Source organism: Taudactylus pleione, unplaced genomic scaffold (genome assembly GCF_031769625.1).
Source record: "Taudactylus pleione unplaced genomic scaffold, aTauple2 ptg001032l, whole genome shotgun sequence".
NCBI lineage: Eukaryota > Metazoa > Chordata > Amphibia > Anura > Myobatrachidae > Taudactylus > Taudactylus pleione.
This window is the reverse complement of record NW_028285433.1, coordinates 2964102-2981813: the sequence shown is the minus strand read 5'-3', so window position 1 is coordinate 2981813 and position 17712 is coordinate 2964102. Positions and strand designations below refer to the sequence as shown.

Below are 17712 nucleotides of genomic sequence, written 5' to 3'. Positions count from 1 at the left end.
TGTGTGGCCTTAGCCTTAAGATATCCAACAGCGTTATAAACTTATTGCTCCATCCTATTAGATATCTTTGGCAGAGAAGACATTCATTATGGGTATTATATTGCACAATATTTCTTACAAGCAACATTAAAGTCATTATTGTTATTGTACGAATACAGTAGCAGCAATAATTTTTCATTCAAGTGGTCAAAAGTACAAATTTAACTTCTTTTCACAAATACTTATAAATTGCCATTCACATACAGTATTACAGGTTGAGTCTCCCATATCCAAAATGCTTGGGACTAGGGGTATTTTGGATAACGGAATATTCCGTATTTTGGAATAATTATACACTATAATGAAATATCTTGGGAATAGGACCCAAAAATACACACAGAATGCATTTCTGTGTTATATACACCTTATAAACACAGCCTGCAGGTAATTTTATACAATATTATCAATAGGCTTAGACAAAGTTTGTGTACATTGAACCATCAAAAATCAAAGGTTTCATTATCTTAGTCATGCCAAAAAAATTCCGTATTTCGGAATATTGCGTATTTCGGAATATTTAGATATGGGAGACTCAACCTGTTCTGATTTTGCTGAAACTCTCATTTTTAGGTCAGGGAAATGGAAATATTCTGCTAAAATCATCTACTCTTTAAAAGATGATAAAGAAGCCTTCCCTGCAGCTAGCACAGCATTGTGATTAAGGTTAGTGACTTGAAATGTAATATTTTTGAACTGGCTTTAAAGAAAAACACAAAGCTATCTCCAACAAACCAAGAAATACAGTATATATTTCAACATTAGTTCCTCTTTATATAAACCTGACATATATATATTTTAACTGCTTTACTACACTATATTGTCTGCTGTTTGACAAGTTGCGCATGTACTGTATTTTAATACACATAACAAAAAATGTTCATGTTTCATATTTATGCATGATTTACTTTCAAAAACCTACGGGGAGATTTATCAAAGCTTGGAGAGAGATAAAGAGGTATTTGTACTAAGCCTTGTTGAGAGATAACGTATAGAGAGATAAAGTACCAACCAATCAGCTTCTAACTGTCATTTTTTAGAAACAGCCTGTAAAGTGGCAGTTAGGAGCTGATTGGTTTGTACTTTATTTCCATCCACTTTATCTCTCTCCAAGGCTTAGTAAATAGATCCCTGTATTTGAAGAATGACAGATAACCACTTAACTGACACATTGTTTTTCTAAAAAAACTGCTCAGAAATTGTAATTTTTTTTAAGTCAATTAGGTGAAGAACATGTATTTCAACTTATCCAAAATGATTAGTTTTTAAGTATTGAACAAATGTTTTTTTTTTCTTTTCAAACATCGGATCACCACCATCGGAACATCAGGAACATCGCGACCATCATGACTTTCCTTTAGCCAGTGGCTTCAGCCACCAGGTACAATCTAGGGGACTGAGGGGGGGGGGGGGAGTCCTGCTGTGCTGACTGGTCAGCAGTGATCGGCAGCACGGCAGACACTGTAGAAGGGGGCAGAAGCAGAGGGACTGGAAGGTCTCTCTGAGAGCAGCAGCTGCAAGAAGAAAATCTTCCTGCAGCCATCCACACTGTATCCGACTGTTCGCATTGTTGACGACCAGATCAGATAACGCACAGCCTGGTGTGGTCGCAAATGATGCGACAATGCCAGGAAGTGGTTAAGAGTTGATTGGTTAGTACATTGGGCCTGATTCAGCAAGGATTGCAACTGCGATTACGCATGCAATTGGCCGATTGTTGTGTGCTGTGCATGTGTATGCATCGCATTGCGCATGCGCAAACTAGCCACTGCGATCAGGACTGCGGAGACTATGCAGACCAGTCGCAAAGTGATTGACAGGAGTGCCGTCTGTGGGTGGTGATGGGGGGTATTCAGCGAAATGGCGAAACACAGGCGTGACAGTGTGTTTGAACGCCATTGGAGTGGCGTGCATAAATTATCCACTGCGATGCCATACGCAGTTCAAGTACATAGTGTGTGCAATGAGGTTAGCAATTTCTGAGTAAGGTCTGACCTTGTGCAAGTGTGAGTGAGGCTCCGATTGTTCTCCATGTTACCATTGGTTTTGCAGTCTGGCTAAACAATACGGATGTGTGTGAGATAAGGTAAGCGTCCTTATATAGTGCTGCGACAGCATAGCGACCACAATGGATTAGCATATCATTGCAGTCAGACTGCGTGCGTAATCGCAGCCGCGATCGGTAGTGAATCAGGCCCATTATCTTTCTTCACTTTATCTCTATCCAAGCTTTGATAAGTCTCTCCCTTATTTTCTTAATTTGATTTGTTTTAATTGAATAAGAGAAAATCTTTACCGCATGAAAGGAATCAATATAATATAGTCTTAATGAAATGCATGCAGTTGTTGCTTTTTATTTATCAAATACTGTAGTTTCTACAAGGCCATTGGAAAAGCCATTTGGTTAGTAATGCAAACAGCTACTGTATGTGTGACCTACATTCTGCAAACATGAAACATTGATAGTTCCAATGAACACATTAATAATACCAAATTGATTGGATACCTAGTTAGTTCCTTTTTGGAGACCGAAAATCTATTAATAATTGTTCCTCCAATAATATAAAGTGACTGAGCACAGATTTGTAACATGCAAACTAAAAAGAAGACATGAAATGATATATAGTTTTTAATTACCTATATTTATACAGTAGAGACAAACATGAAAATGTTAAACTTGAAATTGATTACAAAACCTGTCTATAACATGATTTATGTCCACTGACTATAAAATGTAAAATGAAACAATGAAAGTTGAGAACATGCAAGTTCAGTATATTTGTGTCAACTAAATGCTTTATATAAATAATTAAGAATGCTTAGCATCCAAATGACTTACAATAGCTGTTGGTGTTGCAGCCAGCACGCAGTACAGTACCAGAGGGGAAATGAAACTTTCATCCTCAGTCCCTGGGTATGGCTTCATTAGATTTCCATCTTGGCAGAAGAAGCCTTGAATGTGCACTTGAAAGGTATCCGTGCATTCAAAGTAGTATGCAAGCAGAACAGTGCCAGCCATAATGACGAGCTGAAAGTAAAGCATGGTACATTAAAATATATAAACAAAAGTGCCTTCCTTTCAGAGCAGCTCCCATGAACCAATATTGTCCCCATCACTTAAGCAATCATCCTTTAACTGGAGCTGATATGTTGCACTGTTTGCATGTGCCATACAATGTCTATTACATAAGCCCTTTGGCAAACTGACCTCATGAATGTGTCTGATCGAAGTGAAACCACTGCCAGTTCACAGAGGGGTATGTGCCTTAAGCTAGAGTATCGAAGGGCATATTGTGTCACTGATGTAGCTTGATCAATGTAGTTAGGATGAAGTGTGAGTTAGGAATTGATAAATAAAACACTGTATAATCAAAAAGCAGAAAGTGACTTGTTATGTTTTTGTCCATACAGATAAAGCAGACTTCAGTGTACGTTCTGCAGACCCCCATAATGCAGTTGTCACCACTATAACTAAATATTGTTAATAGAAAACTTGCAAAGCGCAGTAACTGTTATTCCAATATTTGATGAAACAGGTGAGCTAATGTTGCAATATCATATGCTCCATCTGGGCACAGCTGACTGATTTCCAGTTAAAAACAATTGTCCTAGGTGTCTGTTCACAAAAATGAATTTCCAGAGTTTGCAGTGAATATTAGGTATGTATGAGATACAGAAATTCTAAATTGCTTCTTAAAATTGTTTGCTTGGATCTAAAGAGAACATATAATTAGAAATAAAAATGAGAGACCTACACACCCACACATCTGGTGAGGTGTTTGCTAAACAAACATTCTCAATATGATAGCTGACTGCTGGCTGCTGGCTATACAATAGCCTTTTACATCACAAATGAACTTAAATGTATAGAGAGATGAAATGCGTAGGGTTTAGAAGTGATAGATGGTCTAATTGTAAAGATTATGTCCACTATTGGAACGCAGGTGAATATTCACTAATAGAGGACAGCAACGCAATGCACACAGTATTTATTGGATATTAAGTAAGCAAATTCCTCTATTTCGGAATGTTTTATATATTTTAATAAAGGGATTTTATATCTATTAATGTTGACCTTGGGCCTGATTTTTGGGTGTTCTTTGGTGTGAGGATGTCTTTATAGGGCCCCAAGGAATAATATTGACAAGCTCAAAAAATATTTCAAGTACTAATACATCATTTTCTGGAGCAAAGAGAAAGTCCCATAAGAAAACATTTATTCAAGATAAAAGCTGGAACCATAAAGCCTCCGAAGGAACGGTCTTTTATAAAGAAGTCATATGGATGTTTATGCAATATTGACTTTATAAAGTGGTTGTCTGTTTTAGAGCACCCCATCAATATATTTGTATTGGCATATATATAGTGCGATTAGTGTAACTGATATATGGTGACCAGCATGTTTATAATATATGTGATTAATATTGTAAATATTCAGAAATAAAGTGCAAGTGTAATAATGAAAAATGTATATTTAAAAATAAATAACAATTTATAATAAGTGAACACAAGGTGAATAAAAAACATTTAAAACCAATTCCAAAGACTGTTAAATCACACAAATACAATGAAGGTAGAGATAAAGTAAAATAAATAGCTTATTTAAAAAACTTATTTAAAAAAGGGGTATGATTATCTGAAATTCAAAAGATTAAAAGTTCATGAGGCAAGCAGTAGAGGCTCCCTATATCTATCTATCTATCTATCTATCTATATATATATACACAGTAGGGGTGAGCGGGTTCGGATTTCTGAAATCCAAACCCCCCCGAGCCCCCCCGATCCGAGGCCGATTCGAGTCAGGCTCGACTTTTCCCGCCTGACTCGGATCTGAAATCGAGGCAAAACATCATCATCCCGCCTTCCGGGTCTCGCGGGTTTTGGATCCTATATAAGTTACCCGCGTGGGCACCATTTTCTCACTCGGCTGTGGACAGTGAAGAGGGTGGGTGGGAGTTAGGGCTGGCTGGCCTGTGTAGTGTAGTGCAGTGTAGTGTTGTGCTGTGCTGTGCTGTGCTGCGCTGTGCTGCTGTTGTCCATAGGGGCTGTGTTCACTCCTCCAAAGTCCATAGGGGCTGGCTGGACTGTGTTGTGCAGTCAGTTGTCCATAGGGGCTGTGTCCACTCCAAAGTCCTGTGCAGTGTCCCAGTCCTAAAGGGGTGCTGTAGTGTTGTCCAGGGGGTGCTCTGTCCATCAGTGGTGCTCCCCCCAAGTGCAAAAAAAAATTTTTTTTCTCTGTTTGTGAATTGTGTGCACAGTAGCCGCACGTGCATCAACAAAGTAGTGCCAAGCGTGCACCTGTGTCATAAGTAAAGGGCCGGCTGGCTTGACCGTTAAAGGGTGCTGTAAACCCCAAAGTGCACTCCAATCAAAATAAAAAATATTTCCTGTGTTTGTGAATTGTGTGCACTGTGGCTGTACGTGCATCAACAAAGGAGCAGCGCCAAGCGTGCACCTGTGTCCCATAAGTAAAGGGCCGGCTGGCTTATCTGTTAAAGGGTGCTGTAACCCCCAAAGTACACTCCAAACAAAATAAAAAAATATTTTCTGTGTTTGTGAATTGTGTGCACTGTGGCTGCACGTACAGCAACAAAGGAGAAGCGCCAAGCGTGCGCCTGTGTCCCATAAGTAAAGGGCCGGCTGGCTTATCTGTTAAAGGGTGCTGTAACCCCCAAAGTACACTCCAAACAAAATAAAAAAATATTTTCTGTGTTTGTGAATTGTGTGCACTGTGGCTGCACGTACATCAACAAAGGAGCAGTGCCAAGCGTGCGCCTGTGTCCCATTAGTAAAGGGCCGGCTGGCTTGTCTGTTAAAGGGTGCTGTAACCCCCAAAGTACACTCCAAACAAAAAAAATATATATTTTCTGTGTTTGTGAATTGTGTGCACTGTAGCCGCACGTGCATCAACAAAGTAGTGCCAAGCGTGCGCCTGTGTCATAAGTAAAGGGCAGGCTGGCTTGACCGTTAAAGGGTGCTGTAAACCCCAAAGTGCACTCCAAACAAAATAAAAAAATGTTTCTGTGTTTGTGAATTGTGTGCACTGTGGCTGCACGTGCATCAACAAAGGAGCAGCGCCAAGCGTGCGCCTGTGTCACATAAGTAAAGGGTCAGCTGGCTTGTCCGTTAAAGGGTGCTGTAACTCCCAAAGTACACTCCAAAGAAAATAAAAAAATATTTTCTGTGTTTGTGAATTGTGTGCACTGTGGCTGCACGTGCATCAACAAAGGAGCAGCGCCAAGCGTGCGCCTGTGTCCCATTAGTAAAGGGCCGGCTGGCTTGTCCGTTAAAGGGTGCTGTAACCCCCAAAGTAACTCCAAACAAACAAAAAAATATTTTCTGTGTTTGTGAATTGTGTGCACTGTAGCCGCACGTGCATCAACAAAGTAGTGCCAAGCGTGCGCCTGTGTCATAAGTAAAGGGCCAGCTGGCTTGACCGTTAAAGGGTGCTGTAACCCCCAAAGTGCACTCCAAACAAAATAAAAAATATTTTCTGTGTTTGTGAATTGTGTGCACTGTGGCTGCACGTGCATCAACAAAGGAGCAGCGCCAAGCGTGCGCCTGTGTCCTGTAAGTAAAGAGCCGGCTGGCTCATTTCTTAAAGGGTGGTGTAACCCACAAAGTGCACTAGTCTCCAGCAAAAATAAAAAAATATTTTCTGTGTTTGTGTGCGCCTTAGCTGCACGTATATATCAAATCAATATAACGTAAATGGAGGACCAAACTTTCTCCAATAAAAATAAAATAGGGAAAGATCAAGAACCACTTCCTCCTAGTGCTGAAGCTGCTGCCACTAGTCATGACATAGACGATAACATGCCATCTACGTCGTCTGCCAAGGCCGATGCCCAATGTCATAGTAGAGGGCACATACAATCCCAAATGACAAAGTTCAGAAAAAATTACCTTAAAAAAAACATTTAAATCATCTGAAGAGAAACGTAAACTTGCCAATATGCCATTTATGACACGGAGTGGCAAGGAACGGCTAAGGTCTTTCCCTATGTTCATGACTAGTGGTTCAGCTTCACATGACGATGGAAGCCCTCCTCCTGCTAAAAAAATCAAACGAGTTAAGCTGGCAAAAGCACAGCGAAGAACTGTGCGTTCTAAGAAGATATCACAAATCCCCAAGGAGAGTCCAAGTGTGGTGGCGGTTTGCGATGCCTGATCTTCCCAGCACTGGACGGGAAGAGATGGCTCTTTCCACCATTTGCACACCCCCTGCAAGTGCTGAAAAGAGCACCCACAGTCCACTTGCTGATATGCAAATTGAAGATGTCACTGTTGAGGTACAACAGGATGAGGATACTGGTGTAGCTGGCGCTGAGGAGGAAGTTGGCGAGGAGGATTCTGATGGTGATGTGGTTTGTTTAAATCAGGCTCCAGGGGAGACAGTTGTTGTCCGTGGGATGAAAAAGCCCATCACGGTCATGCCTGGGCAGAAGACCAAACATTCCACCTCTTTGGTCTGGCAATATTTCTATCCAAATCCGGACAACTGTCTTGCCATATGTACCATAAGTAAAGGTGAAATAAGTAGGGGTAGGGACGTTAACCACCTAGGAACATCCTCCCTTATACGCACCTGCAGCGCGTTCATAAAAAGTTACTGTCAAGTTCAGAATCTTTGGCTAAGACCGTAAGCAGTCCAGGGACATCTAAATCCCGTTGTCCTGTTGTATCCAAGCGCCTGCAAACCACACCGTCAACTCCCTCCTCGTCAATTTCCTCCTTAGTAAGGATCGGAAGTAGTCCTGCAGGCCATGTATCTGGCATGACTGACTCTCCTATCCGGGATTCCTCCGGAGGATCCTGCATTGCTACGCCTACTGCTGCCGCTGCTGCTGTTGCTGCTGCTGGGAGTCGTTCATCATCCCAGAGAGGAAGTAGGAACACCACTACTTTTACTAAACAATTGACCCTCCAACAGTCCTTAGCGAGGAGGATGAAGTACGACAGCAGTCATCCTGAAGCAAAATGTATAACTGAGGCCTTGACTGCTATGTTGGTGTTAGTCGTGCGTCCGGTATCCGCTATTAGTGCAGTGGGATTTAGACAATTGATTGGGCAAATTCCAGCATGTCCCATGTTTTGCTCACACAATAAACTTGGTGGTGCAGAATTTTCTGAAAAGCGACAGGAGCGTGCAGGAGACGCTTTGGGTGGCCCAAAAAATTTCTGCCCACTTTCGCCATTCAGCGACTGCGTGCCGAAGACTGGAGCGCCAGCAAACACTCTTGAACCTGCCCCGCCATCACCTGAAGCAAGAGGTTGTGACGCGGTGGAACTCAACCCTCTATATGCTTCAGAGGATGGAGGAGCAGCAAAAGGCCATTCAAGCCTATACATCCACCTATGACATAGGCAAAGGAGGGGGTATGCACCTGACTCAAGCGCAGTGGAGAATGATTTCCGTGTTGTGCAAGGTTCTCCAGCCCTTCGAACTTGCCACACGTGAAGTCAGTTCAGACACTGCCAGCTTGAGTCAGGTCATTCCCCTCATCAGGCTTTTGCAGAAGCAGCTGGAGAAAGTGAAGGAGGAGCTAAGACGGAGCGATTCTGCTCGGCATTTGGGACTTGTTGATGAAGCCCTTCATTTGCTTTGCCAGGATTCCAGGGTGGTCAATCTGTTGAAATCAGACCATTACATTTTGGCCACCGTGCTCGATCCTAGGTTTAAAGCCTGTGTGGTGTCTCTCTTTCCGGCTGACACAAGCCTGCAGAGGTGCAAAGACCTGCTGGTGAAAACACTGTCAGCTGAAGCGGAACGTGACACGTCAACAGCTCCTTCTTCATTTTCTCCCGCATCTGGGGCTGCCAGGAAAAAACTTAGGTATCCTAAGCAACCCGCTGGCGGTGATGCAGGGCAGGCAGGACCAAGTTTGGACATCTGGTCTGGACTGAAGGACCTGGCAACAATTTCTGACATGTCTACTGTCACTGCATATCATACTGTCACCATTGACAGAATGGTGGAGGATTACATCGGTGACAGCATCCAAGTAGGCATGTCAGACAGTCCGTACCTGTACTGACAGGAAAAAGAGGCAATTTGGAGGCCCCTGTACAAACTGGCTCTATTTTACCTGAGTTGCCCTCCCTCCATTGTGTACTCCGAAAGAGTGTTTAGTGCAGTCGGGAACCTTATCAGCGAAAGGCATAGGAGGTTGCTTCCACAAAATGTGGAGAAGATGATGTTCATAAAAATGAATTACCAACTCTTCCAGGGAGCCCAGCCTCCAGAACGTACAGAGGGACCTGTGGTGGTGGATTCCAGTGGGGACGAGTTAATAGTCTGTGAGGATGAGGATGTACGCAACACTGAAAAGGGTGAGGAAATGGTGGATGAGGAGGATGAGGATGACATCTTGCCTCCGTATAGCCAGTTTGTGCAGGGACAGATTAATTGCCAGCTTGTCTTGTGGGGGCCCAAACGAACCAATCATTTCAGCCACAGTCGTGTGGCAGACCTTGGCGCTGAAATGATTGGTTTGTTAAGGTGTGCATGTCCTGTTTATTCAACATAAGGGTGGGTGGGAGGGCCCAAGGACAATTCCATCTTGCACCTCTTTTTTTTCTTTGCATTATGTACTGTTTGGGGCCTAGTTTTTCAAACTGCCATCCTGTCTGCCACTGCAGTGCCACTCCTAGATGGGCCACGTGTTTGTGCCGCCCACTCGTGTCGCTTAGCATAGCCTTTTCGACATAAAAACACTATTGCGAGGTGTGAGGTGTGCAGAATAGACTGGAAATGAGTGGAAATTAAGGTTATTGAGGTTAATAATAGCATAGGAGCAGAAAAACCAACACATTCTGTGATTTTAGCTGTTTTTATTATTTTTAAAAAAAAAATACAGATCCAAAACACAAAACCCAGAACCCAAAACACGGAAGCGTGGTTTTGGCAAAACCAATCCAGATCCAAAACGCGAAGAAAGATCCAGATCCAAAATCAAAACACAAAACATGAATAGTGGCCGGTGCACACCCCTAATATACAGTGATCGCGGTGGCAGTGAGTGACAAAATATGTGAGTCCCAGGGACCCTCCACTTTAAAAAAAATTGGGTCCTTCCTAACCGTTTCTGGGTCCCATCATAAATTATGCTTTAGAGCTCCCTATATAACTCTCAGGCCTCCCCTAACCTCTTACAAATGATGCCACACAGCCATGCCCAGCCTTTACACATTATGCCGCACATTAGTGCCCTTTACACATTATGCCACGCAGTAATGCCCAGTCTTTACACATTTTGCCACACAGCCATGCCCAATCTTTAAACATTAGGCCGCACATTAATGCCAAGCAGTAATACCCCTTACAAATGATGCCACACAGCCATCCCCGGCCTTTACATATTATGCTGCACATTAATGCCCTTTAGTCACCCTCTGCAATGCCCCCAGTTGATGACCCCCTATGCATTGCCACTAGCAGTATGCCCAGGTCACTCACCTATTTGTGGGGCAAATACCTTAATTTGGGCCTAATGCCCCCTATGTAGCCTGGGCCTTGTGCCCACCTATATACTAACAGGCCTATTGCCTGAATTTATGCCACGGGCCTAGTGCCCGACAACCCTGGTGGTCTAGGGAGGGGTAAATAATGGTCACCCAAGGCCGCCTACCCACATGGTGGAAGAGGCTGTGTGGGGGATCTTCGATAGCTCTTTTTCTTCCCACCCCCGCAGTCCTCTTCGGTCCTCAGCTTCATACTTCTGCCGCCTCTTCCTTTCTTCCCTCTTGATCACGCCGTCTTCTGGCCTCTTGCGCGGCCACCGGAACTGTTGCTGCGCCGCTCTGCTCATCAGGAGGTCTTCTCTCCTCCTCTCCGTCGTCGGTACTGAAGATTCCCGCACAGCCACGTCTAATTCAAGACGCCGTGAGTGGGCAGAGCTATGACACGGCGAGCCGCGATTGGCTGGTCGCGTCTGCCTCCTATTGGCTGCTGGACTGCGAGCCGTGTTTGGCTCATGGCCAGTGCCAAACAACAGCCACCGACTGCCGCTACTTGGCTTCGGGGCAGCGAGCTCCGCTTAGCTTGCGTCCGGAGCCAAGCTACTCCCGCCGCCACTGGTGGAAGGGACCGGGCGGTCCCTTCACCAGGTACCTGCCGCAGTGAACGCTGGGAACACACACACTGTCCCAGCATCGGGAACGGATGTTGTGCCGATGCTGGGATCAGACACTTGATCCAAGCACGGCTTTCCACAGCAGCAGCCAATGAGAGTCTGATTGACTCTCATTGGCTGCTCTATTAGGCAGTGTTGTGTCTGTTACTGCAAGGGGACGCGCTGTGCTGCAGCCAGCTGTCAGGGATTGGCCACAGCATAGCGCGTCCACTGGGGGCCCGATAACTTTAAAAAAGTGGGTCCCCAGTGCCCGACACTGGGTAAAACACGCGCTATAGCATGTATTTGCAAACACTGCATATATATATACAGTCAGATGCATAAATATTGGGACATTGACAGAATTTTCATATTTTGGCCTCTATTCACCACCACAATGGCTTTGAAATGAAACAAACAAGATGTGCTTTAACTGCAGACTTTGAGATTTAATTTGAGGGTAATTAAATCTAAATCAGGTCAATGGTGTAGGAATTACAATGGTTTCTATATGTGTCTCCCACTTTTTAAGGGGCCAAATGTAATGGGACTATCAACTCAAAAGCTATTTCATGGACAGGTGTGGGCTATTCCCTCATTATTTCATTATCAACTAAGCAGGTAAAAGGTCTGGAGTTGATTCTAGGTGTGACATTTGTATTTGAAATCAGTTGCTGTCAACTCTCAATATGAGATCCAAAGAGCTGTCACTATCAGTGAAGCAAGCCATCATTAGGCTGAAAAATCAAAACAAACCCATCAGAGAGATAGCGAAAACATTAGGTGTGGCCAAATCAACTGTTTGGAACATTCTTAAAAAGAAAGAACGCACCGGAGAGCTCAGCAACACCAAAAGACCTGGAAGACCACGGAAAACAACTGTGGTGGATGACAGAAGAATTATTTCCCTGGTGAAGAAAAACCCCTTCACAACAGTTGGCCAAATCAAGAACACTCTCCAGGAGGTAGGTGTATATGTGTCAAAGTCAACAATCAAGAGAAGACTTCACAATAGTGAATATAGAGGGTTCACCACAAGATGTAAAACATTGGTGAACCTCAAAAACAGGAAGACCAGATTAGAGTTTGCCAAACAACATCTAAAAAAGCCATTACAGTTCTGGAACAACATCCTATGTACAGATGACACAAAGATCAACTTATACCAGAGTGATGGGAAGAGTAGAGTATGGAGAAGGAAAAGAACTGCTCATGATCCAAAACATACCACCTCATCAGTGAAGCATGGTGATGCTAGTGTCATGGCGTGGGCATGTATGGGTGCCAATGGAACTGGTTCCCTTGTATTTATTGATGATGTAACTGCTGAGAAAAGCAGCAGAATGAATTCTGAAGTGTTTCGGGCAATATTATATGCTCATATTCAGTCAAATGCTTCAGAACTCATTGGACGGCACTTCACAGTGCAGATGGACAATGACCCGAAGCATACTGCAAAAGCAACTAAAGAGTTTTTTAAGGCTAAAAAGTGGAATGTTATGCAATGGCCAAGTCAATCTCCTGACCTGAATCCGATTGAGCATGCATTTCACTTAATAAAGATAAAACGGAAGGGAAAATACCCCAAGAACAAGCATGAACTGAAGACATTTGCAGTAGAGGCCTGGCAGAGCATCACCAGGGATGAAACCCAGCGTCTGGTGATGTCTATGAGTTCCAGACTTCAGGCTGTAATTGTCTGCAAAGGATTTGCAACAAAGTATTAAAAAGTGAAAGTTAGATTTAGGATTGTTTAGTTTGTCCCATTACTTTTCGCTCCTTAAAAAGTGGGAGGCACATATAGAAACCGTTGTAATTCCTACACCGTTCACCTGATTTGGATGTAATTACCCTCAATTTAAATCTGAAAGTCTGCAGTTAAAGCACATCTTGTTTGTTTCATTTCAAAGCCATTGTGGTGGTGAATAGAGGCCAAAACATGAAAATTCTGTCAATGTCCCAATATTTATGCACCTGACTGTATATATGCAATGAAACATATGTTAAGGGTATGCGCTTAGTGATTTCAGAGCTGTTACAGCAAATATAAAATCTACACTGTGCTGCAGAAAACTTCTGGCACTTGTAGTGCACTAGTCTTCCAAAGTTGTTCAAGCAGCTGCTCTCCCTCTGCACTTTAAATCCTGTGACTTCTCCAGGAAAATAGGAATCTGGTTTAAAATAAGCAGAAAGGGAGCGCTATATAGTGCATTATCCTTTTATTAAAACAGATAAAATCTGCAATAAACATTAAATGATCTAGAAGACTTGTACCAAGTCTCACCCTGTGTGGATTGGATACCACATGGCATAAGTATAACAGACCCGGCAAGCTCCTGATTGTCCCCTGGACTAACGGATCCTCTCCACATGTGTATGAGCTCACCCACATGCTGGGAAAACATGGACACCTGAGGACAGCCAGAGCACTGGAGCACTGTTAGAAGCACCTTGTCAAGCCCAGCCCTAATACACTTCATCGTTAGACTTCATCAGAGGGCGTCTCTGATGAAGTCTAACGTCGATTTAATCAGTCATAGGTGCTATGCATCAACGTTTCGGGGCCACACGCCCCTTCATCAGGATATATATATTGCATTTATTCTATACTACAGCACTTGCTCTCTAGATTCAGGGGCTGGACTAAGCACCATTTAGTAAGAGTCGCCATCACAAAATATATATACTGTACTTTCAGCACAGTCACAGATTTCTCTTTACAACTCACCTCATTATCCAACTAAGTTTAAAATTCACCATGCACCAGTCTACCCTGCATGGCCACAGTTGGTTTGCCATCAGCTGTATGGGGTGTAGCACTGTGTCCACTGTTTTCATGATCTGTGCCACAATTTTAAATGTAACTGTTATTTTTTACCCACGTCAAAATGATCACTTAATATATTGTGATGTTTATATTTTGTCCAGCACTCTCAACTGCTACTGGGTGTAGATTAAAAGATCTACAATAAAAAGGTTGACAGTGTCTCGGTAGACACCAACTGGTAGACAGGCAATAAGTAGATAGGTGCAAAAGATCAACATGGTCAAAAGGTCGACAAACAAGAGGTCAACATGGCTGAAGATTGACAGGTACAAAAGGTTGACATTGGAATGGTCAACTTAAAATTGGTCAACTCATGTTTTTTTTTTCTAACCCTAATCTTCACCCTAACCCTCCCCTTGGTGCCTAACGCTAGCCCAACCTCCTGGTGCCTAACCCTGGGGGTAGGTGTCTATCCCTAACCATTCCTCCTAGTGCCTAACTCTAACTAATGGGGTAAGTGCCTAACCATCTATTCTAGAGCCTAACCCTACAGCCAGGTACACACTGGAGAATATGTCATCTGATCCAGCGGAACTGAGCGACATATCGGGCACATCATCTAGTGTGTACTCGCTATGTTGCTGATGATGTGCGCTCCCCTGTGTCATCAGCTTCAGCCTCTGTCGGACTTGCATATAGGTCCAACAGGGGCAATATCGTTAGTGGGAGCCATGCTGTCGAATGCAGCATGACCCCACAGTCGGTCCATCACTGCCAGCATTGGCAAGTGTGTATGCACTTGCCAATGCCAGCACCCTTGCTGGGTCCCGTCACTAATGAGGTCATACACACTAGACATTGGCTAGTGTGTACCGGCCTTGACTCTCGGGTAAGTGACTAAACCTAACTGCGAAAAAAAAATTGTTGACTATGCATGTGTTGACTATTCCACTTTCAACCTTTTTACCATGTCGACCTTGTGTTCCTGTTGAACTACTGCCTGTCTACTAGTTGGTGTCTACCTCAACCTTTTTATTGTAAATCTATTGATTGAAACCAACTACTACTATATGTGCATAACAACACTCAGATGGATACATCCCCTGAATGAAGGTGCAGCTAGGATCTAATTTTTAAAGACTCCTATGTATTTTATATAATTTATATACAATTGAGTGCACTAGCCTTAATCCCTGTCCAGTGAAGTGAAAATAACACCACATGTACATGACAAGAGGAAGCAGTATTCATTTTGACATGGATTTCAAATGGGGCATACACACTAGACGATAAAAGTGAATGATATGAACGCTAGCGATATCGTTCAACGATATATCGTTCATATCGTCTAGTGTGTATGCACCAAACGACCAATAATGTGTGCTCCCGTGGGTTGTTAACGATGTTTGCTGTCGTGCAAACATGCAGGCCAATCTGACGATTTGTAAAAAATATTGTGACACTGTTAGTGGAAACACAGTGTATTCATTAAAAATATTGTGACACTGTAAGTGGAAAACGCAGTGTATTTGTAAAAAATATTGTTACACTGTGAGTGGAAACGCAGTGTATTTGTAAAAAATATTGTGACACTAAGTGGAAATGCAGTGTATTTGTTAAAAATATTGTGACACTGTGGGGTAAATTTACTAAAGGTCGATTTGGCATTTTGAGTGATTTGAGGTGCGATTTTCATTCGATTTGTATTTGATTTTGCTTTTGGGTATTTACTAAAGGCCAAATCAAATATAAAATCGAATTTCAAATCGAGTTTTTAGTCAAATTGGCCTCAAATCGACCATCGGAAAAACATAGGTCCTTTTACATAGCCCAACACCCAAAACCCTTATTTACTATCATTCGATTTGAAATCGACCTCAAAATCGGACTTCAAATCGAACTTCAAATCACCAAGTGAATAGACCTGCTTCATGCTTTCGATTTGAGCATGAGCAGGTCGGATTGACACAGATACATACAGACATCAGTGAAATGCCTGCATGTATCTGACTGTAAAAAGTAATTAAACAGTTAAAAGTTTAAAAAAAATTGATGTGAGGTCCCCCCCAAAACAGAACCAGCCCCGGACTGCTCAAACCCATGTCTGGTTGACTAAGCACAGGGAAAAAATTATGTAGGGTCTCCCTGTATTCAGTACAACCAGCACTGGGCTATGGGAAGCCGGGCTGGGTCTGGATTTACAGGGAAAAATTTGCGTAGGGTAAATCACAGAACCAGCCCTTGACCCTTTCTAATGGGGGACTGATGCCACAGCCAGGGGAGCCTTATCACCGGACCCCCCAGCCACACCATCAGCCCTGACCACTAGGCAGCCCAGGCCAGGGATCCCTTGGGAGTTGGAGACCCCACCTATATTACCTTGAGTGGTCCCCTTGTCCAGTAGGCATCCATGGGTTAAAATAAGAAAACGAGAAACCTGACCATCGCACTAAGGAATAATCATTCTAACCAGAATGATTATTCCTTCCCAAATTAAGTGCACAGATGCGGCTTCCTCCTTTGAAGCTCCGTGTCTGTGCGCTCATTGGCTGAGGTCAGGCCCGCCTCTCAGCCAATGAACAGCTCCCTCCATTGAAGTCAATGGTGGGAGCCGCAGGATAAACTGTAGTTACCCTGCGGCTCCCACCATTAAGTTCAATGGAGGAGTCATTCATTGGCTGAGAGGCGGGGCCTGACCACTTAACCACAGTTATGTGGACAAGTGGGACAGAGCAAACTAAAGATTACATGACTGTGACAGCCCACTGGGTAGATGTATTGCCTCCAACAGTGCAAACAGCAACAGCAGCAGCATCTAACAATGCCAGCTCATTCAGAGGCAGGCTACTCTGTGTATCACTGGTTTCTCTAAGAGGTGTACTGCTGAGAACCTCTTAGAAAAACTGAGGGAAATCATTGCAAAATGGCTTACCCCACTTGGACTCTGTGGGAATGCACCTTAGTCAAGTGGAGTGGAGAATAATTTCCATGTTGTGCAAGATTCTCAAACCTTTGAACTTGGCACATGTGAAGTTAGTTCAGACACTGCCAGCTTAAGTCAGGTCATTCCCCTAATCAGACTTTTACAAAAGCAGCTGGAGAAAATGAAGGAGGAGCTTGTAGATCAAGCCCTTCATTCGCTTCGCCAGGATCCAAGGGTCATCAATCTCTTAAAATCAGATCACTATATTTTGGTGACCATACTTGATCCTAGGTTTCAGTCATACCTTGTGTCTTTCTTTCTGATGGACATAAATCTGAACAGATGCAAAGAGCTGTTGGTGACAAAATTGTTAGCTCAAGTGGCACGTGGCACAGAAGCATCTCCTCCTTCAGTTTCTGCAGCTGCCAGGAAAAAACTAAATTTTCCTAAGAGACCCACTGCTGGTGGTGATGCAGATCAGTCAGCAAAACCTAATGACATCTGGTTGGGTCTGAAAGAACTGCCTACAATTAGTGACATGTCTACCATGAATTTGTCTGATATAGTCACCATTCAGAGAATGGTGGATGATTATGTTAGGGATAGCTCCAAATAGACATGTCACACAGTCTGTTTACCTACTGGCAGGAAAAAGAGGCAATTTGGAGTCCCTTATACAAACTGGCTTTTCTTTACTTAAGTTGCCCACTCTGAAAGAGTTTTCAGCACATCCAGGAACCTTCTCAGTGATCGACATAGGAGGTTACGTCCCCAAAATGAGAAAAAGATGATGTTCAGCAAAATAAATTACAAATTCCATGAGGAAGACCTTTACCAGCAATTAAGTCAAAAAAAGACAGAGGCACCTGTAA

At 43.2% G+C, this 17712-nt stretch overlaps 1 protein-coding gene across 1 annotated transcript in view; it reads right to left on the bottom strand.

The window, feature by feature from the left end:
- PLPPR1 (phospholipid phosphatase related 1) overlaps window positions 1–17712 on the bottom strand; it is a 167807-nt gene that overhangs the window by 35733 nt on the left and 114362 nt on the right. Inside the window, exon 3 of the mRNA XM_088461322.1 lies at window positions 2876–3064. Within this exon, the coding sequence (XP_088317448.1) occupies window positions 2876–3064 (189 nt within the window). The remainder of the gene's footprint in view (window positions 1–2875; window positions 3065–17712) is intronic.